The sequence below is a fragment of the Triturus cristatus genome, chromosome 4_2, assembly GCF_964204655.1.
Source record: "Triturus cristatus chromosome 4_2, aTriCri1.1, whole genome shotgun sequence".
NCBI classification, from domain to species: Eukaryota; Metazoa; Chordata; class Amphibia; order Caudata; family Salamandridae; genus Triturus; species Triturus cristatus.
In genome coordinates this window covers 96,972,132-96,994,556 of record NC_140586.1, presented here as the reverse complement: position 1 = coordinate 96,994,556, position 22,425 = coordinate 96,972,132, and the positions used below count along the sequence as shown (strand labels likewise).

General features: G+C 44.4%; 1 protein-coding gene across 3 annotated transcripts in view; it reads left to right on the top strand.

The window, feature by feature from the left end:
- The window catches only part of LOC146833087 (venom factor-like), a 777,614-nt gene that overhangs the window by 386,650 nt on the left and 368,539 nt on the right, over positions 1-22,425 (top strand). For all 3 annotated transcript variants that reach the window (XM_085600726.1, XM_085600724.1, XM_085600725.1), the window contains exons 19-21: positions 842-927; positions 1,753-1,898; positions 2,387-2,596. In XM_085600726.1, the coding sequence (XP_085456852.1) occupies positions 842-927; positions 1,753-1,898; positions 2,387-2,596 (442 nt within the window). The remainder of the gene's footprint in view (positions 1-841; positions 928-1,752; positions 1,899-2,386; positions 2,597-22,425) is intronic.

Here is a 22,425-nt window from a genome sequence, read left to right as displayed (position 1 = left end):
CTAGTCACATGCTTTTTGTTCGCAGGGTAATGGAAGTTAAAAAAAACAAAATAGTACCTCAATCACGCTGGGAGCAAAGGACAGGCCTGATTAAGTTGAATCAATCAGTGCTTGGTCCCTGCTCCACACAAAGGAATGGAAATTATGTTAGGCCTGCAGTGACCAGTAATGAGGATGTGAAGAAGAATCCGTGGAAGCCAACAAATTGTAAGCAACAGTGCGGCTCCAAGCCCTTTTTCTTAACAACAGCATTGGCAAGAGATAAACAAGCACATGCTGTCGCAGGCTCGACCCTAATAAACACCAGTGTAATAAAGTGTCAGGCATAAATGATGGACTCATATCAAAATGTAGAATTTGGCACCATCTTGGAACTGAGCAAATGCATACACAATATGATGAAAACTTCCATTATACCATATTATTACAGAACATTTTGCACTAATATCGCCTATCAGAAAATTCATGCCTTACACAATTAACCATATCAACCCCCTCCCCCCCCCATTGATGCATACACCAATCAATACAAGACATGTGATGTGCAGAAGGAACCCTAGGGTGTATGTGAAATAAAACAACAAAACCAAGGATCCAAAAGAATTGAAATTAGAAATAAACAGCCCTGGGGTGTGTCTCATCCATAATACCTAACTGTGGAGAAAACCCCAGTGGGTGACGCATTCATGATACGAACAATGTCGAAATACAATATCATACTCTAACTTTCGAACTTGGCTCTTATCTTTCGCTTTTCAATAGTTTTTTCCACATTTTGGCCAATGACTTGTCTCCCTCTCTACTATCAGCTCACCCTGAATATCACTGTTGTTGTCTTTAGACTCTCCAGTAAAACATTGCAAATGTTCCTGAAGGATTCCATCACCACATGGGAAGTTCTTGCTGTCAGCCTCTCAGATGGAAAGGGTGAGTGGTGGGTCTGTGGTGGATATGCCATGGTTGTAGAAAGGTTATTTACCTGTAACAATATTAAATTTCCAGTATGGAATCTGCCTGAGAGTAATATGTTTGCAATAGTTTACTCTTGTTCTGGATTCTGCACAATGGCCTGGCAATGATTCAAACATTTATATTTGCAGCAGATTCCCGGTCGACTAAGCAAAAGCCACTTATGTATAACAAGAGTTTCTCAATGAGAGTATTCTCAAATTTGTAATTTCAGAATATTTTCGCATCATCAGGAAAGTATTGCAAAGAATAGAATAAGGTCCTCAATTCATGATTTACAATAATGCAGAGTCGGCCATAACCAGGAGTGTATTTTTTAATCAGGAATACCAGTGGAGTGGGAAGAAATAGCTCCATTAGGTGTTTTCCCTTCAGCACATTTTGCCTGAGTAAAGCAGACGAACTTTATATGGGGTTGAAAGACACAAATGCAGGGAAAATAGGCAGGAATTGTTGTGCAAGTGCCATGTCCTGCTGTTATTCCCCATTGGTAAGGTGTAGCAAACAATTACCGTATCCTGCAGCACTAGAAATTCCAGCTTCAATATTAACATTAATAATTACTAGGGACAAAGTCTTCTGTTGTGTGTGAGCTTGCTTCATTTTCCATCAAATAAGTTTAAATACCAACATTTCAGAAAATATGTTGTTAAACGTCTATTTTTATTTAAAATGTAGGTTCTAAAATAAATCTTACCATTGCATAGAAAAAACTTGTGAGTCTTTTGGTAAAAGTATTTCTATGTTTGTCACCAAAGTGACTGTGAACCTCTTTCACTGCAGGGATCTGTGTGGCCGATCCGTATGAGATCACTGTGTTCAAGAAGTACTTCATTGACCTGCGTCTACCTTACTCTGTCGTCAGGAACGAACAGGTGGAAATCCGAGCCGTGCTTTTTAACTACGAGGAAGACGCCGATGACATCAAGGTATTTGTCAGCATCAAATGCGAAAGTATCCCAAAACTATGCTCAGAATTAAATCATAAATTTGATATTCTCTGACTAGGCACCCTTCAAATCAAGTTTTAATCTAGTGCTTTTTGTGGACAATGAATCAGTTTCTAAGCACCCAATCTTCACAAACAAGGAGACTGGGATAGAGTGCGATGAAGAGTTAGGCACAGCATCTCAAAATCTGATCAAGTGTCAAGAACCAGGATAAGAATGAGAATTTTCTGATCCCTCAAGCAACATTTTGAGTTTTGAACACATTTTCCATACATTTCCATCGCAAAGTTTTGGCGCTCTCTCGGACAGCTTTGTGTGTGTTTGAGACCAAGGTGTTGCAATTGTGGGTCCCCTAGGATACTGCATGGGGTGGCTTCCCAGCAGGAATTGGTGCTGTTGCTCAGGTCTAAGGTCTGTTCATCCATGCTCCATTTTTCACACATTCCTTTTCCACGCGTCTGTTTCAGGTTCGCGTGGAGCTCAGGTACAATGAAAAATTCTGCAGCGCTTCCACTTCAAAGAAGAGATTCCGCCAGGAAGTGACGATAAGAGGCAAATCTTCCCGTGCTGTGTCCTTCATCATCGTGCCCCTGGAGGCTGGTCTGATTGACATTGAAGTGAAGGCTTATTTTCCAAACTACATTGGTGACGGAGTAAAGAAGAAGCTAAAAGTTGTGGTAGGTGCACATAATTTGTAGCCATTTAGCACATAATTGTGTAAAAGATTTCTTCCAATCAATTGCATTTATCACAAACACACATAGACTAACTTCACAAAAGTCACCGACTCTTGCAAAATGTAAATATGAGGAACTATCCCTCCAAGACCCCGCGTGCTATTTAAAATTTGTCAAAGTTTTCACAGAAGTCCCCTCTGCCATATTCGAGTAAGACTGTACAGCAGGTAGAAGGTACAATGTACAACCGGGGTGATGAACCTGCCAGGGAATTTAGGAAGGACTGTATTTGCCAACAAGCATGGAGAAAAATAAGTTACTTGTACTTCTGAAGTATTAGGTCTCATAAATAGTCACTTGCTATGTAGACTATGATACCATGAAACTTTTGCCTGGAATGGAAGGTGACGAGTCTGATTTTCTACCTGAAGATGTTTTACCACACAGCCTGGCTAACTGAGTTGCTTTGTTTTATTTCATGTCTCATTTCACTGTCTGCAGAGCCTCACACTTTTGTTTATTTTACTAGTCCATGCCTGTGAAGGGCATAGGTTAAATCTTGGCTTAGAAGTCAGGCCTGACTGCAGCTGTGTCCTCACTGCTCCCTATTCCACACGTTTAAATCTAGCTTCTTCTACTTCATAGCTCTGTTAGCAGCTAGCTGCTTACCTGCAAACTCACACGGTGCCACTGTGGGACACACGTATTGCCTCCAATCACACGGTCTCCCGGTGAGGAGCTGATATCACAAGGTGGATGCAGGGAAAACAAGCTGAAAACCACTCTAAATTGTGTGTTTCCAGCTCGTTTTCTGGGGCTTTGAACTGCCGACAAGCTGTTGTTCTGTTGAAACAGGTATCCCTTCTTACTTGCATACTTATTGAAGAAAAAGGGCATCCTTTGTAATTTTTCATGCATATTGCAGGCACGATTAGATGAACCAACAGCCCAAATTGTAAATTATGCAGATGCTGTAATATTGCTCCCAAGGGCATCTAATTGTCTTCTTCTTCATGAGGAAGTAGCAGAGAAAGGGAGACCTGTATACCTGTTTTCTCCTAGCTACCTTTACTACTATAGAACCTGCTTAGGGAAGATAATCAGGGGCATATTTACAAGCCCCTATCGCCACCACAACATCACTTTCAGTGGAGTGGACTGTCGTAGAGTGAAGTAGAGTGGAGTAGCATAGAGTGTAGTACAGTGGAGTGTAGTACAGTGTTGTGACATTGAGTGTCATGGCGTAAAGTGTTGTGGGATAGTGTCATTGCTTAGAGAGGAGTGGCATAGAGTGGAGTGGCATAGAGTGAAGTAGCATAGGCTGCGCAGAGATGAGTGGCGTTTCGCAGAGTGGAGTGACATTGTCAAGGAGTGGAGTGGCATGTTGTTCATGTTGTACAGTGGAGGAGAGTATAATGGCTTTTTGTAGAATGTCAGAGTGAGTAGAGTGGCATACCGTGAAGGGACATAGAGTGGATTGGCATTGAGTAAAGTGAAGAGTCATAGAGTGGATTGGCATGTTGTAAAGTGGAGTGGCATAGAGTGTCATAGTGTTGTGTAGTGTGTCATACAGTGGTGTGTCTTAGAGTGGAAGGGGTTAGAGTGGAGTGGTATAGATTAGAGTGGTGTGTCGTAGAGTAGTGTTGTGTCGTATATTTGTGCGGAGTGGCATTGAGGTGACTGGTGTGTCGTGGAGTAGAGTGGCACATTATAGAGTGTCATATAGTGGAGTATAGTGTTTTATAGTAGAGTGGCATAGAGTGGACTGGTGTGTGATAGAGTAAAATGGAGTGGCATGCAATGGAAGCACATAGAGCGGCGGGCTTGTAGTGTCGTAGAGTGAAGTGGAGTATTGTAGAGTGAAATGGTGTGTTGTAGTATGGAGTGGCATCACAGACTGGAGTGCCTTAAATGTGTGGTAAATAAAATATCACGCTCTCATAATTTCATAATATCAATAAGATCATGCATAAAGCAAGAGGCTGAGTCTGTGGTATCAGGTTCTAAAAGGGCTTTATTCCAATAACTCGAGTCAAAGGGAGAATATTTCCATCACCAAAAAAGGATCTGGAAGGGACTGAAAAGTATTCTCAATATTCTCAAAACATTATTCACAGAGTACAGTATATATACATTTCTCAATTGTACGTAAGCAAAAGAGCAAGAGAGAATGAGATAAGAGCATGTGGGCGTGTAAGTAGGCGTGAAGGTGGGCGTCCATGTGGGCGTCCACTTGATGATAATGGGTAATTTGTCATGTGTGGGTGGATACCTGGAGAATCCTGCAATGTCAGCAGAAATATTTGGCAGAGATGCGTGCGCAGTCGCATGACGTGTGATAGACGTGCAACTAGAGGGAGAAAGGGACTTGACATTTAGCTCTACATGTGGAGACAAAAGTCTGGGGTTATGTCAACCTAATCCCAAATCATATCTAATATCCTATGTTTAAAGAACTGTGTTATCCAAAAAGAAAGGTCTCTCGAACAAAATCTATTCTATACTGACTGTGAGTGCGTGTACAAGCGTCTAAGTGTCTACACTAAATGCGAGGGGGTAGGAATATTCCATGGTAACAGGGCTATGAATTACTTGCATGAGGACAGAGAAGCCGGGCCTTTTGCTCGGTAGCTGGAAGAATGTTTACTTAAACTACGAGACAGGAATGCATTGGGCAGGGAGCGGAGCAGATAATTTCCGAAGGTGAAATACAGTTCTTGGCAGGCAGCAAGCTGATGTCGGGCATCGTGAGCCGCGCAGAGGATGAGACAAAGTTCATGGTCACAGATGCAGGCTCGGACTGGAGCTTCAGAGACAGAAAGCAAGAAAAGCTTGATGACAGAATCAGGGCCTACTTGCCTGGACTGTAAAATGGCATAAGTGAACCATATAAAGGCGGTGGCCTTTCGTACTTAGGAATGGAATATCCGGCCCATTCATGGCGGATCAACAGAGGACATGTTAACGGTGGACGCACATGTATTTGCGTCTTCATAACTGGAACTGGAGGGAACATACATGTACTTGTAACATGCACATAGAACCGTTGGGGTCCAAGATAGGGGACATAACTGACCAGAAAAATCCATATTTCCACATTCCCTCCTTGTCCCCTACTTGCCCGTCAAGAGATATCAATCTTCATTAATCCATTGATCTGTTCATATAGCATCATTTGTTCTTCTTTCTTCTTCCGGGATCTTGAATGAAAATCTTGATGTGGAATGCACGATGTGGCACACAGACCACAAATCGCTGGTCCACATTGCAGGCATAAGCAGCAACTGAATAGTATGAGAAGGCCAATACCTAGGAAGGATAGGACCCTCCATCCAAAGGTAGATAATACACTCCAAAACCAACCGGACCAAGTCCAGGTGCCTGGATTCTGGTGTATCTGGCTTACAATCTTATGAAGGCGAGTTATGGCTTTATATACAGATGGCGAATTTTCTGGTATGAAAAATGCAACAGCTTGATTTGATGACCCTACAAGCTCCGCCCCTATCGGCCAGGATAACGTCAAGGACAAGACTATTTTGAAGCACAACAATCCGCATAGCAGACTGCTCTTCTGTTAAATTGCCTAAGGCGGAAATAGTTTCGTTCACTACTGCTTCAAGGGTTCTGGTTAATCTACGTATCAGCTTACTATTGGTAACTGTACCTATATAGGGAAAGAAACCTTTATTGAAATCTGTGTATTTTTCCCATGCTGTTTCAGTGTAATCGACAATTGGGAGATCTCTCTGCTGTCTATTGTGTACTAAATGAGTATTTCTATGAGAATCAGGAGGAGCTAGGAAAACAGGTGGTAGGAGGAATGCTATGTAACAGGTACCATCCCAATCTAGAGGTAGGCGTATATATGCGGTCTGGCCACATATAAAGTAGGAATGACGAGAAGCTCTAAATGTAGACTTGCCTTGATCACTGAATTTTATTACAGTGGTGCATTTACTATGGCCCATGTGTATGGAGCCATTCTTTCTTATACATAATTCCCCTTTTACTGGGAATACGGACATGGCGGGCAAGATTGGTGTAGCTTCAGATTCAACGTTCAGGATCATGAGGTTAAGTGTAAAATTACCTAATCCATATACTTCATTTCTTAGATCAGTTCCTGTTCTTTTGGGAAGTCCCTCCTTGTTAGGGTAGCAGACTTTAAGCAAAACTAAGTTCAGGTTTCCCCATACCCAGTTGTCTTGATAAACTGCGGAATTCGAATCTAGGGAATTAATCAAACTAAACCATGCTCCACAGGAGCCATTGTGTGTGAACGGATAGAGAAAGAGGGGCAAAACTCCCTTATATTTCTGATAGGGGGGGAGTCGGCCACAGACCCAGCAGTCTGTAGCATTGCTAGTCTGATGTGAATGGTGCAGCATCTGAATAAAGGTATTGTTGCGTAAGGCAAGTCGATATGATAGCTCATAGGATGGCAGATCACTAAATGTGTGCTTTATGGTATCATTAGTGGAGGAGTATAAGAGTGAGGCAATAGGAGGAAAAATAGCATGTAGTATTAAGCTGATACATATTATCGTGATGCACATCTTGCTCTTTGTTTTTAATATTATAGTCCAAGATCTTATGCAAGCCAGAATACATGTTCAACCGCTTCACCACCTAGTGGACTTAATTGATCAAACGGGTTCTGACTTTTTAGATCTAAGTTTAGCTTTGTGGAAACTTCTGGGGAGTCTCCTCTAGAAAATGGTGTTCAAAATCCAAAATCCAAGTTTAAAGTCTTTTTCCTTTGTAAAAGAGTGGTGAAGGTGCACTTTGACTTTAACGGCCGTCCCCGTGGTCCAGAGCACTGACTTTGGCGCCTTCCATCCAGGAGCGATGGAGTATTCTTTGACCTGGGTGTTGTCAGGGAAGGCGGCAGCAACCTGCGAACAACAAGAGAGTAGTGCAGACATCAAGGAAGCCAGGTAATCTGTCAGCATCAGTAATCTTTTAGGCATTGGAGTGCCCCACATATTTGGTGGTCTATCAAAGACCACTTCATAGGGAGATAAGCCTGTTCTAGAATGAGCTACCATTCGCATGTAAAAGAGGGCAACCGGCAGGGCTACCATCCAATCTATACCTTTGTCTGCGCAAATTTTTAATGTCTGATTATGTCTTTCTACAAGGCCTGCTGCTTCAGGATGTCGCACACAATGGAATTTCCAGGTATACCCTAACAGAAGGGACACCTGCTTCATTAGTACCAGAACATATTTGTAACCTCTACATCTGTTTATTTGGATATAATCCATTTGGAGCACTTCAAAAGGGTGGTCAGGTGGATGGAATCCACCTAGTTCCATCGGAATGCCTTTACCTGCATTGAATTGGCAACAGATCATACATGTTCTGACCTTTTGTTTCGCTGCTGCACGCAGGTGCTTGTTGAACCATATATTCTGTAAGCTATCTATCATTGCTTTCTCTCCTAAGTGTGCAGGACTATGTGCGGTATTTATGATTATTTGTACCATTGAATCAGGAAGAAGCCATGTGGATTTGCCCTTGTCATCCAACCCTGATCAGTCAGTACCCCTCCTTGTTCCGACCATTTCTTTAATTCGTCCATCGTAGCATGTGTCTGTATGTCTTGTACATCCTTGGAAGGATCCCTAACTGTCATGGCTTTGGACACTTATTGAACCTGTAACTTTGTCATGTCTAGTGGGGTCTGAGCTGTCTGTTTAGCAGTTCGGTCTGCCAGATCATTGCCTTGGGAAATGGTATCTGTGGCTCTAGTATGTGCTTTACATTTTAGGATAGCTATGGCTGTTGGTAAATGTATTGCTTCCAGTAGGGCTTGAATATGGGGGCCATGCTGTATCTTGGCCCCATGAGAGGTCAAGAAACCTCTTTCTCGCCAGAGAATCGGTGTAAATGTTTACTCTCAGCTCTCTTAGCTCTTATGCACGCTTGTGTCAGGGCGATGAGCTCTGCTGCTTGTGTTGACAATATGTCTATTCTTTTAGTCTCTATTATTACAGTATCAGTAGTCACTGCATATGCTGCCACTAATTCTCCCGCCCCTGTCCTCATGCATGAGCCGTCAACATATAGTGTTAGGTCGGGGTCTGGGAGTGCAACGTCTGTCAAGTCTTGTCTTGGTTTAGTCACGGTATGTATTACTTCAACACAGTCGTGTGGTGAAACGCTTTCTGTACTGGAGGGCAAAAGGGTAGCAGGATTCAGTATGTTGCATCGTCTGATCTCTATGTGTGGTTGAAATAACGTTGGCTCATAGCCTGTCAGTCTAGCTACAGTCAGGTGTTGTGTTTGTGTCCGGTTCAAGAGAACCTCTACTGCGTGTGGTACTTGTACTGTCAGAGGGTGGCCCAGCACTATCAAGTCACTTTGTCTTATGGCTAAGGCCGTTGCTGCAACTGATTTTTGGCACGCAGGCAAAGCCTGTGCTACTGGGTCTAATGTACTAGAAAAATAAGCACAGGGCTCGTGTTTTCCTGCATGATCTTATGTTAGGACAGATAGTGCTGTTCCATCCCGCTCTGTCACAAAAAGCATAAACGATTTGTTGTAATCAGGGTTTGCTAAAACTGGTGCTTGACATAAAGCTCTCTTTAATTCTTCAAATGCCACAGTGTGTTCTTGTGTCCAAGGGAGGACTTTAGTAGAAGCTGTATTAGGGGCTTGGACTAATTCCCCTGAAAGATCACAATAAAACATGAGAAAAAGGGGAAAACACCATACCTATTTCCTTGGCTTAATTTCTAAGGGGGCTAATTTCTAAGGGGCTTAATTTCTTAAGGGGCTAGCGGGAAGCGAACCTCCTCAGGGGCCAGCAGAAAGCCAATATTCTCCTCCTTCCCCCCCTTTTTGACAGGAGGAAATCTGAAACAGATTTCACTGCTGTCAAACACTATCAAACCCTGTGTCTTGTCAACACTATTAATCCCTGTGTGTAGCTACTGGGCGTAAGCAAAATTATAGGAGATACACAGCGTATTTGAAACGGCGAGAAATCCTTCAAATTAATGTACAAACCTCATTGTGTTAGCTCATAAGCTGGCCAAATGACATCTCATATGCAAATGTCCCTATTACATGAACCTACACTAACCTGAAGTCAATATTAATGCTAGTAGGCCCTAATAGGAATGCTAAATTACCTAAATATTCGGAAAACCAAGTTTAAGAACAGTTGTTAATGTTGATAATTAATAATTTATCTGCTAAAGAAATCAGTCATTTTGCAATAATTTCCACCTATACAATAAATAGCCTAATTTAAAAACAAGTCAACTTTTGGGGCCACCACTTACAAGAATGAGCTTACTAAAGCAAACTTTAAAAAGGAAATCCTGTCAGATATTTTCTCATTACCCTAAATACCGAGCCTCATTTGTCACTCTGTGGTGGCAGTCCTTATTTAAAACAGGCCTTTCAAGAGTTAAGATGCGAGTGTACAGATCATAATTGTTCCTCAATGTCCAATCTGGAAACATATGACCGAGGCTGCCTGTCTATAAGAGAAAGGCAGTCATGTGAAAAATATTTTAGTCTTGCATAATCTTTCCTTTTATTTCATTCATCTCCAACACCAATTAGACATACACTGATAACGTGTTGTCTGCTATTTTGACAGCATGATAAAGGTAATATCACGTCTGTGAAATTTAGTAATTGTGAACAAGTTCCAGCCAAGCGCTGTGCAAAGATCGCCGTCGTCACGACTATCTCTGTACTTGCACAGGAGAACTTGGTATTAAACGCTAAACAGACTGGTCAATACAACACAAAAACAAAACATATATAAAATACATATGCCAAGCCATCAGTATACCAAGCACAGAAAGCATAGACAATTGCACTAACATATATAAATGAGCAGCGATGCGCAATTACAGTACCTACAGCTCAAAGGCGAACATTTTGGCCTGCTTAATTTGTCAGGCTTTTAATCAATAATTTATTTACCTGCCCTATACACCCCCATCTGAAATCACCGTGTCAAGTCTGACACACAGAATCAGCAAGAATAATCAAAAACGAAGAACACACGAACCTGTTTGGTTTCTTTTATAAAAACAGAATCAGCAATAATAATCAAAAACGAAGAACACACGAACCTGTTTGTTTTCTTTTATAAAAATGAGCTATGCATCTTCGTCAACACAATGTACCCTAATGTCCCAGACGAAGACGCACCTCTCATCTCTCCTCACAGACTTTTAACCACTGGATCATTTATCCAATGCAACTGGTGGCAGCTTGTGGCCACAATTCAAAAATGTCTGAATTTGAAAATCGTTTTTATATAGGCACATAGCCCTTAAAATTCCAAGCAAGAGCAACATTTTACTTTCTGACCAGAAGCAATATAACATTTGCTAAAAAATAAAACAAATCTTCTCCATAGACATTTCCTCGGGGCACTTGTTTTGCACAGAATAGAACAAGGGAATCTTTCTCGACTTACATTTCTCAGCTGCCCTGTCTTATCAGAGAAGCTAAAAATAGCCCCTCAGCGCGGCCTGAGCCTGGGCTGCCAGCCATCTTTTTTTTGTTTTTCCTACTCCTTGCCCCCAAGGCTCTCCGCCTGCAGGCATTACACAGATGCGATGTCAGAGAAGCTTTCTAAGCAGTGCCTCTGTTCTGCTCCTCTCACCGGCCCCCACCTACACTGGCTACAAGGTCAGAATCTGTCTCCGATTTCTGTATCACATTCTGCTCTACACAGCCCCCACCTTCTCCTCACTCTGAAGCTGTCAAAGACAAAAAGACTACTCAATTCCATAAAAACTGCAATAATTCGCCCAATTGAAAAATTATTTTTACATACAATTTGCACTCAGGGGGTCATAATCTTACCGACTTGACCCAGCACATTGGCTCACTGGACCACCAAGAACACAAACCTGTATTCTGGAACAATTTTGCAAATTCGAAATACCCACAATTTTTCTCAAGCTAAACTTTTCACTAATTATTTTTCATTAACACTTTGTACATTAGGGGTGTCATCAAATCACAGGTGGTGCTCCTTCTCTAGCTACACCCCTCTCAATTTCCTATTGACAACGTAGTCAAATGTTGGACCATGTAAACACCAGCTATGCGCTGTTCATTTGGTGGGTGGCTCAAGAACCTTTGGGCTACTATATCATTATATGTATCGTGGTACTTGCGGTGGCACTCTAACTGGTCTTTCTACTGGGGCCACTCTTGCTAGGTCCTCTGAAAGGACGGGATAAATACCAGCAACGTCAGTATTTCTTTCTCTGTCAGCCTGCGCTCATTTTACCTACTCCAATTACTCCTGTAACATCTGTTCCTTGGCTTTTCCAGACTCCAGTCTACTCCTCTCTGCTTCGTGAAACACTTACTCTGACCTACTATGTGACTCCTTGCGCCAAAACTCAATGGCATCCTTCCAAGCTGGTCTACATTTTCTCTTTCATAAGAGTGTTTCGTTGTCCATCTACTTGTTCTGCTTTTACTCGTATACCTTCCTCAACTTACACGTATTCTCGGGCTTTGTCTGAATCCTCCCTACTTTTCTCTTCTTTTCTGAGCGCTTACTCTGTGCGTCTATGCTATTCTTTACGCCATAATTCAATGGCATCTGTCTGTTACTGTCTGGCTAACTTTTTTCATAATTCTTCTTCCACTCTCATGATGCAATCTGCATCCCATGTCCCAACTGCGGGCCACCTCTGACTTTCTGGTAAATCCCTGGTGTAGTCTACCCATAAATCAAGAAATAACATAGCGTCTAAGCCGTGTTTATGATACATGAAGTACCCTCGAGTGTCCCTAGGAGGAATAGGAACAGCTTCTTCGAGTACCCCTTTTCTAGTTGTGATCTGTCTTAATTTCGAAAAGAGCGGCATATTGAGAACTGATCTGATACTTGATCTTGAACAAACTTAATACGATAAACACAATAATGAACAGTCATTCACACCACAATATGCAGAACGTACTTAAAACATTTAACATTTAACATTTAACGAACAACAATGATGGCCATTGGGAACACTAACTAGGTGATTCTGAATTATATACTAGACATACTAGATATACTGCTAAACAGTACAGATACACTGCTAAAACAGTGCAGACCGGATTTGTGTACCCAAACCCGTCTTGACCGGCACAACCTATGTGCACGTCAGAACGCCTCCCCGGCAATGGTACTCACCGGGTAGCTCGGAACGGAAGGCCTCGGAACTGAACTGGACTGGACTGGACCGGACTGGACTGGACTGGACTCGACTCGTGACCTGGATACTTCGGAACTTCGGAATCTGGTGGGCCTCTGTATACCTCGGACACAGCTCTCTCGCAGGTGGGCTCTGGGTAGGACAATCTGCGTTCCTCACCGCCTCGTATGGATGCCTGGTCGCAGTCTGTCCCCTTCGTTGGCCTGAGGGAGTTGGCGGGAAGACCCGCGACATGCGCGCTTGAAGTCCATCACGGCTGTGGAAGGGGGCAAAACTGGACCTTCATCTCCGGCGTGTGGGGAAAGAGATTAAACTGTTCGGGCGCCATTCTGTGGTAAATAAAATATCACGCTCTCATAATTTCATAATATCAATAAGATCATGCATAAAGCAAGAGGCTGAGTCTGTGGTATCAGGTTCTAAAAGGGCTTTATTCCAATAACTCGAGTCAAAGGGAGAATATTTCCATCACCAAAAAAGGATCTGGAAGGGACTGAAAAGTATTCTCAATATTCTCAAAACATTATTCACAGAGTACAGTATATATACATTTCTCAATTGTACGTAAGCAAAAGAGCAAGAGAGAATGAGATAAGAGCATGTGGGCGTGTAAGTAGGCGTGAAGGTGGGCGTCCATGTGGGCGTCCACTTGATGATAATGGGTAATTTGTCATGTGTGGGTGGATACCTGGAGAATCCTGCAATGTCAGCAGAAATATTTGGCAGAGATGCGTGCGCAGTCGCATGACGTGTGATAGACGTGCAACTAGAGGGAGAAAGGGACTTGACATTTAGCTCTACATGTGGAGACAAAAGTCTGGGGTTATGTCAACCTAATCCCAAATCATATCTAATATCCTATGTTTAAAGAACTGTGTTATCCAAAAAGAAAGGTCTCTCGAACAAAATCTATTCTATACTGACTGTGAGTGCGTGTACAAGCGTCTAAGTGTCTACACTAAATGCGAGGGGGTAGGAATATTCCATGGTAACAGGGCTATGAATTACTTGCATGAGGACAGAGAAGCCGGGCCTTTTGCTCGGTAGCTGGAAGAATGTTTACTTAAACTACTAGACAGGAATGCATTGGGCAGGGAGCGGAGCAGATAATTTCCGAAGGTGAAATACAGTTCTTGGCAGGCAGCAAGCTGATGTCGGGCATCGTGAGCCGCGCAGAGGATGAGACAAAGTTCATGGTCACAGATGCAGGCTCGGACTGGAGCTTCAGAGACAGAAAGCAAGAAAAGCTTGATGACAGAATCAGGGCCTACTTGCCTGGACTGTAAAATGGCATAAGTGAACCATATAAAGGCGGTGGCCTTTCGTACTTAGGAATGGAATATCCGGCCCATTCATGGCGGATCAACAGAGGACATGTTAACGGTGGACGCACATGTATTTGCGTCTTCATAACTGGAACTGGAGGGAACATACATCTACTTGTAACATGCACATAGAACCGTTGGGGTCCAAGATAGGGGACATAACTGACCAGAAAAATCCATATTTCCACAAGTGGATGAGTGTGAAGTGGAGTGGTGTAGAGTTGAGTGAAGTACCATAGAGTAGAGTGGAGTAGGGTGTCATAGAGTGCTGTGTTTTAGAATGTATTTGAGTGGAGGGATGTACAGCAGAGTGGTGTAGAGTACAGTGTCGTACAGTGTCGCAAAGTGGAATGTTGTACAGTGAAGTGTTGTAGAGTGGAGCATCATAGAGTGAAATATTGTAAAATGAAGTAACATTGAGTGTCATACAGTGGAGTAGAGTGGAATGGCATAGTATGGAGCAGAGTGTAGTAGAGAATGGCAGGGTGGAGCAGCTTAGAGTGTCATGTATTCCAGTGGCATAGGGTAGTGTAGAGTCAAGTGGAGTAGTGGAGTAGAGTTGAGTAGTGTATCATAAAATTGAGTGGAGTAAAGTGGAGTGGAGAGACTTAGAGGGAGGTGCGTAAAGTGCCATAGAATCGCATAGAGTGCATTGACTGTGGTAGAAGGGAGTGCCATAGAGTTTAGTTGGGTAATGTACATTGGAGGGCATAGAGTGCTGTAGAGTGGAGTGTTCTAGAGTGGAGTAGAGTGGGATGGCTTAGAGAGTAGTGGCGTAGAGTGGAGTGGCATAGAGAGGAGTGGTACAGAGTGTTGTGTTATGGAGTGTCATAGTGTAACGTAGAGTGGCATGGAGTGGAAAGGCATAGAGTGGAGTAGCATAGAATGAAGTGGCGTGTTGTAGAGTAGAGTAGTGTGGTATGTCATAGGCTGGCATATATTACCTTGTCTAATAGTGAGGGGCTCTGAGTGGAGTGGTGTAGAGTGGAGAGGCATGTCGTAGAGTGGAGTGGCCTGTCATAGATTGGAGCAGCCTGTCATCGAGTAGAGTGGTGTATTGTGGAGTGTCGTAGACTGAAGTAGAGTGGTGTGGATTGGAGGGACCATAGAGTGGAGTGGAGTAGCCTGGAGTGAGGTGGCGTGTCATACAGTAGAGTGGAGTGGCGTGTCAAAGAGTAGCATGTTGTATAATCTCTTAAAGTGGATGGCGTATAGTAGAATACAGTGGAGTGGACTGTGGTAGAGTGGAGTGGTGGGTGGTAGACTTATGTAGCAGGCCACAGAGTGGGGTGGCGTGGCGTGGCATGGAGTTGCGCATTGTAGAGTGTAGTTTGTCATATACATTTTTTTTATTTCCATAGTTACCACTGTACTTCCTGGATAGATTTCAGGAAGTACTGTGGTACTCCGTAACCTATTTTTAAAACATATAAAACAATAAAAACACTTTCCCCTAACTCTACATACTTTTGTAAAGTGTCTCATTTCTTTATATACATTCTAAAACCCTTAATAACAAAGATTTTCCATTGAAACCCAGAACAAACACTAAGGGGCTTTTTTATGAGAGCCCTTCATCACTTTTGCACCACGTAAAGTGGTACATGCATGATGCAGAGCTCTCAAACAAATTACGAAGCCACACAAAGCCACCCTGCATGTGCTGAGTGGCCTCATAAATCCTGAGAAATATGACCCAGGACAAATTGCTGCATCGCTTTACTCTGTACCCAATAGGTTTTCCGTGGGCATTGTGGTGGGGTTTCCCACACAATACCCATGGAATTTGACGCTGCCCCAGATTTACAAAGTGATGTGAAATTGGGGAGGCATCTAATCCATACACCTCCCGAGGCGAGGCATAAGTAGGAGAACTCTGTTAATATCACTTAGTTTTTTCCTCTTTCCATGTGGGCTACATTCTGCAGCACACATAGAAGAGGAAAACACCTCGTAGGACTGTTTTGTGCAGGAAGGTGCCTCTTCCTGCACAAAAGCAATACTGCCAACAATACAAGCAGCCTCGCACCATGGTACAAGGGTGCCTGCATTGGGTCTAGGCTGAAAGGACAGGAATGCACTAAATAGCTTAAATACAGTGCAGTCTCACCCTTTCTCAATGGCGTAGGGCAGCGCAGCAGCATGTCTTGCTGCACTTCCCTATGCCAAAATGCCATAAATGAGACCCTAAGTGTGGTCTAAACAACATGGCTGCTTTTATAAGGAGTGTCATCAGCCAATGATATTGTGTTTTGCCATTACCATGTTTCGCACTATGCTGCAAAACTACTCTAGTATACTGCGGGTAAGAACTTGTCCCTTATAACGTTAAAACTACTAAACTGATTCCGATTTAATCCCAAAAAGGATCCTTTCCGCACCATAATCTATATTCCCGAAAAATGTTATCTAAATCTGTTGAGCCATTTTGTCACTAGTGTGCATTGGTGGAAAAACATGTTTTGGAACCCCCCTTTTTTCTTTGTTCCCCCTTAACTAATAACCACAAAACTTGTCATCCTCAGGCAATGTAGAAAAAGCATTAGGTCTTCAAAGTTTCATCGAGATTTGGCAAATGGTGGCAGAGATATTACCTCTGGGTAATTACATTTAGGTCAACATTTCCATAGGAAATGTGTTTTTTTGTGTTGCTAATAAATTTGTCAACGAATCTCCACAAAACTTTCCCAAAAAGTGGTAATTTGTGCCTAAAATACCCATGCATTTACCATCGACTTTTTTAAGAAGCGTTACCACAAAAACAGAACTGAATTACACCAAATTTGGCAGGAAGCTTGATCTTGGCTGCCAATTCTCCTTTTGTGATTTTGTGTAAATTAGTTCAGTCATTTTTGAGAAATTAAGGATTAAAGTAAGGCTGAACTTTTTTAATAAAAATATTATAAGGGGGTAGTGAGCCTGAGGAGCTCCAGTGGGATTGCAACAAAAACAGTGCATGGGGAGGAGGGGCATGAGTAGGACCCTCTCCCCACATCTATTTTGGGTCCCTGGTGACATCATCCCCAGTATAATAATTAAGAGGAGGGGTGCACGACCCCCCTCCCGGTGCTATTTTTGAACCAGAGGACCCCATCACCAAGGCTCCATGTTTTGATTAAGGGGTGGGGACCACAGCCTCTCTCCCTGAGCTGTATTCGTCCCTGGGGACCGCATCCCCCAGGGTCCAATATGTTTAATTAGGGGTAGGTGCTGTGCAGACATCTGTCCCAGCCTTGAAAATGCACTGGGGGTCCCATTCCCCAGGGTCCTCACTTCAATTGAAGAGGGAGGGGGCCATGTAGTCCACCTACTTGAGCCTTTAATGGCCCAAGGACCCCATCCCCCGGGGTTCGGCAGACTTGCTGTATCTCATTAGCCCACTTCTGGGATCATTAGTTTCCCTGCCCACACTAGCACAGGTAGGGAAACATGTAATTGTTCCTGCCTCGAAAGAGCATTTTGAAATCTCACGCCAAACTGGAACAAACACAAAGTCTGCTCTCAGCAGACAGGAGCTTTTAAAATGCATGTATTCTGTATCCCTGCCCGCACCGATGTGGGCAGGGAAGCAGAACAACAGATTGCTCCAGCCCAGAGGGAGCAGAATAAATAGCTGCTACTGCAGGACAGGAGCAATGCCAGCTCCCGCAACATGTGGAGAAGCGGCTGGAGCCACGGGGGCCCTTAGGGCTTCCTGTGCATGGTGGGTGCCCTGGGTGGCCGTAGGGGATGGGGATTCCAGGGCCTAATGAGGCTCATGGAGCCACGTGGCCCTATTCCCCTTTCAAAATAACTAGACAGCCCCTGGGGATGGGGTCCCCTGGGCCTGAGAAGGCTGGGGCGGGGAGCCATCAAGACCACTTCACCTTTAAAAAAAAAAACACACTGTCCCCAGGCATTATGTCCCCTCAGCCTAATGAGGCTCAGGGAGAGCGGCCATGCAGGGCACCTCTCCTGTTTTATTATATTTGTCCCCAATGATGGGGCCTGGTACCAATAAAGTTCAGGGAGGGATGCCAGGCAGCACTCCTCTTTTTTAGCTGGTTTGGCCCTTGGGGATAGAGTCCCCAGGGCCCGAGAAGACTCAAGGATTGGGGCCCCCTTCCATTTTTTCTTGTATTTGGGCTTGGGGAGTTAGGTCCCCAGAGCCTATTAATGTGCAGGGTGGGGGGCTGCAAACCATTCTATTGTTAGATTTTGGCCCCGGGGAATGGAGTCCCGGGGGCCTACGAAGGCATAGGGAATGAGCTGCCCCTCCCCTTTTTATTGTGTTTGGCCCTAGGGGATGAGGTCCACAGAGCCTATTAAGGCTCAGGGAGGTGGACTTCACACCCTCCACCCCTGTTTAATTGTATTTGGCACCAGGGGGGATTTCCTTGTGGCCTTTTAAGACTTGGGGTGGGGGGGCCACGAGGCCTCTCTCCCCTTTTTATTGGAACTGGCCCGGGAAGATGGGGTCTCTGTTGCAAATTAGGAGTCGAGGAGGGGGGCTGCATGCCCCCTACCCCCAAAATATATATGTTTTGGCCCCAGGAAATGGGGTCCCCAGGGCTCGAAGGCCAACTCTATGCCAAAGGCTGTGCACAGTGTTAAGTTGGCAGCATGCTGGGGGTTTAGCCACATAGCCTGGCAGCTAGACAGGCAGTGGCCAATATGCTAAAGGCTGTGCGCAGCATGGGATTTGCTGCCTGTGGGGAGTTGGAAGCAGGGCCTGGCTGTAAGACCGGACCTGCATCTAATCACATACCACGCCTGGCCAAAGGCCTTGCACTGCATGGGGTTGGCTGCCTCTGGGTGGCTGCCTGCAGTGAGTTGGAAGCAAGGCTGACCACCCCATGCCACACACGACAAAAGGCCATGAGCTGCATGGGGTTGGCTGCCTGTGGGGGGTTTGATGCAGGGCCCGGCTTCACAGGCAAGGCCCTGTGGTCAACCCCCCACCCTGCTTGTTCAAAGGGCATGCATGGCTGGCAGTTGGCTTTTGTATAGTGATAAAATATTACTTTACATTAAAAAATAACCTAAAAATTCTCTGAAACAAACATAGGTTAAAGTAATGTTACAGTTAGGTGTGATATAAAGACCTGGTTTAATTTAAAAACAAAAACTTTTTTTTTTACCCCTTTATTCGCCCTTATTTACTACAATTTAATTGTATCACCTAAGTAGATAACTTGAATTTCATATTTGACTAAAATGGTCCTGTATGGCACTACCAAGTCCTGCCATATGTCATGGAAAATGGAACACATTGAACCTCATAACTGTATGCTAATTCTGACGGTGCTGCATAACCGGTTGTACCAATTGTAAGTGTTCATTTCCTGTTGGAAGTAAATTGTTTAAAACTTAATAAAATGTGTTTTAAAAAAAATAATTTAAAAACAAAAAACCATATAAATTCACTGAAAAAAGCAAAGGTTAAAGTTACATCATGGTTAGATGAATAGGTCAGTCATAACATTAATGTTTTGAACAAAAAAAAAACAGAAATCTACCAGTAATTGTTAGTAGAGCTAATTATAATTTGCGCCTTGCCATGCACTGCTTATCTCCTCACATATTACACCACTCATAACATGTTCTATGGCATCATTTATGACATCACTTATGACACGTCAAATTACATTATTGAGGGCATCACTGATGACATTAGAGGTCTGGAAGTCAGTACAAAATATCTATGAATGATATGAAGCAACATTAAAGATACAACTTCCCTAGGTGCAAAAAGCAGGTGTGATGTTCAACTTTGACCCTACACCATGCACTTCACAGGTAACCTAATTTACATCATTGCACATACTGGTCAATATGTATACAACTGTACAGAGTCAAGTTCCTCAAGATACTCAACATCTGTTACAAAATTAATGCCTTTTTCATTCCTGTCACAGTTTTTAGAGGGCTACGTCTCCCAGCGACTTATGGTCAAACGAGGCCCGTGTTATTGTACACACCTGCTGCTGCATTTGGCGATATGTAGCGCACACAGCCGTCCTGCTCCTTGGGGGCCGCTTTTCATTCCTGCCACAGTCTTCAAGGGGCTATAACTCCCAGCGACCCATGGGCGAAGGATGAAGCCTTCTTTATCATCCCCACCTGCTGATACATTTGGCACTTTATAACATATGCAGAAGTTCTGGTCCCTGTGGGGCGTATTTCATTCCTGAAGCAGTTTTCAGGGACCAAATCTCCCAGCAACCCACAGGTGAAGGAGGAGGTCCGCTTCTTCGTCCCTGCAGGGATGTGGGCCCTGGGCCCACATGCAACCAATAATGGACATGGACACAGTGTGGTAGGGTACTGGAACTAGCCCAGGGCACGTGCATCCGGCCTCTTTTATTAACAGCGTCACCTGACCAGTGACGCCTGTGATGGGTGGGTGTAAAGTGGGGTTACAGCACAAGACTGAACACTAGAACGTGTCCAGCAGGGCACTACATTCCTCACAACTGGATTGGAAATAAAAGAAACAAAAGTCCAACCTATGGGAAACAAACAACAATGCATAGCACCATTGAGTCTCTTCAGGCCATCTGCCAGGTAGTGCTGGCGCTCTGGACCACACGGTCAGTAGGCTTTACTCCCCCTCAGTGATGTAGTTCGGATTGGCCTGGTCTCACAGTGTTGGAGACTATTTACACAGTGCAGATAAGGGTACATCTGGAGCAGTGGGGGAGTCCATTTCGGAGATCCTCTTGAAAACACTCAGGCTCCAGTGGACGGCAAACCTGCAAAGAATGAGGATGACCTTGGTGGACAAGGGCCTTCCACAAAGGAGATGATGCTTCCCTGTTGTCTTGGCAGAGCCTCAGACTTCCCTCTCCTGCCTGGACTCCCTCCTTGGGGCTCTTTCCGCCTAGGTGCTACAAGACTGTGATAGTTGATCCTTTTTAACTTTTTAACTTTTATTGTATGTTGTGCGTTTATGATATTTTTATCGAATAAAGCTATACCTACCTACCTACAAGACTGTGTGTACTGTGCAGGGCCGCTCATGGGCTGTGCAAAGGCGTCGCTGAGGAACTGCCAAAAGGACAACAACCAAGTCGCTCTTGCACCTGCCAAGGATGATGTCTCAGGGTCTGTGTGCTCTGTCTGTCAGGATTCAGATTCACATGCCTTCCTCAGATGGTCTTTGGGTCTTCCCTGAGGCCCTTTCCCCTATATTGCAATGTGACTGTGGGTTGTGAGGGGACTCTTGTATTCCGCGATGAGGGCTCGCTGCGGAACTCCCAACAGGGCCATGAGCAAGTCTTGTGCAACCCCAAGGGTGGATAGTTCATTGGTCGAGTTAGCTCTTCTTCAGCAGGCCTCAGGTTTATGGGGGCACGCGGAAGGTTCCTGAGTGGCTAGCCTCCCACAGCACCAGGGATGTTTTGTTAGTCTCCATAAGTTTCAGGCGTTTGTATCCACTCTGGTGGTGCGATGCTCCTTAGGTCTTTCTGGGTATGCACCTGGGTAATGAGTGCAATTACTTTATTATGCTTGGGCGACAGGTGGTGATATCATGCTTGAGGTGAAATCTTAGAGTCAGGAGGATTGGAGGAACTTCGCGGCCACTTGCGGTTGTCTTGTGGTAGGTGTACTTGCTAGCTGTGATGACATCGTTGCTAAGCAGCCAGTGACAGTTGAGTGGACAGCCGCATTTTGAAGCGTGGGGACTGGACACAGATTGCGCTTGGTAGCGGCTTATGGTTGGTCCTCCCACTAATCCGTCTCCAGTGATGAATCTGCACCCCGGTGGCTGGCTTGTGTTGCTGAACACCTTCTCCAGTGTGGCATGAGCCCTCTGTCTTATCACTCTTCTACCTTTTCTCTTGTGCACCTGTGGTGGTTGTTTGCCCTGTGGCATCGTGCCACTCTCCTCTCCTCTTTTGCAATGTGGCCTCCTGCTATACTCTTCTCCTTTTCCTGACTACATTCCTCACTCTGATGTGGCGTCATGCCACATGTCTCATGTTCACTCCACATGGACATCTTGTAGTCACGTCCAGTTCTTTGGACTGTCTTGTCTTTGCTGCAGACCTGTCACAGCTCAATCCTGTCAGTAGGACAGGCTTCTATTTCTCATGGACATCTTGCATGCCCCATCTCCTCATCATCGATTTTCACGGTGCTCCTCTGTCAGGATGGCAGGTCACCCCCTTCGCTCGATGACGACCTACTTGCCACTCTAGCCAGCGCCGTCATGGTACCTGCTCCTGCCTCCATTCAGGCATGCCTGGTGGGGTCTGTCACTTCATGTTCTGTGCTCCTTGCTTGCAGTGCAATGTGGCATCCGGCCACGTGTTGCCCGTTG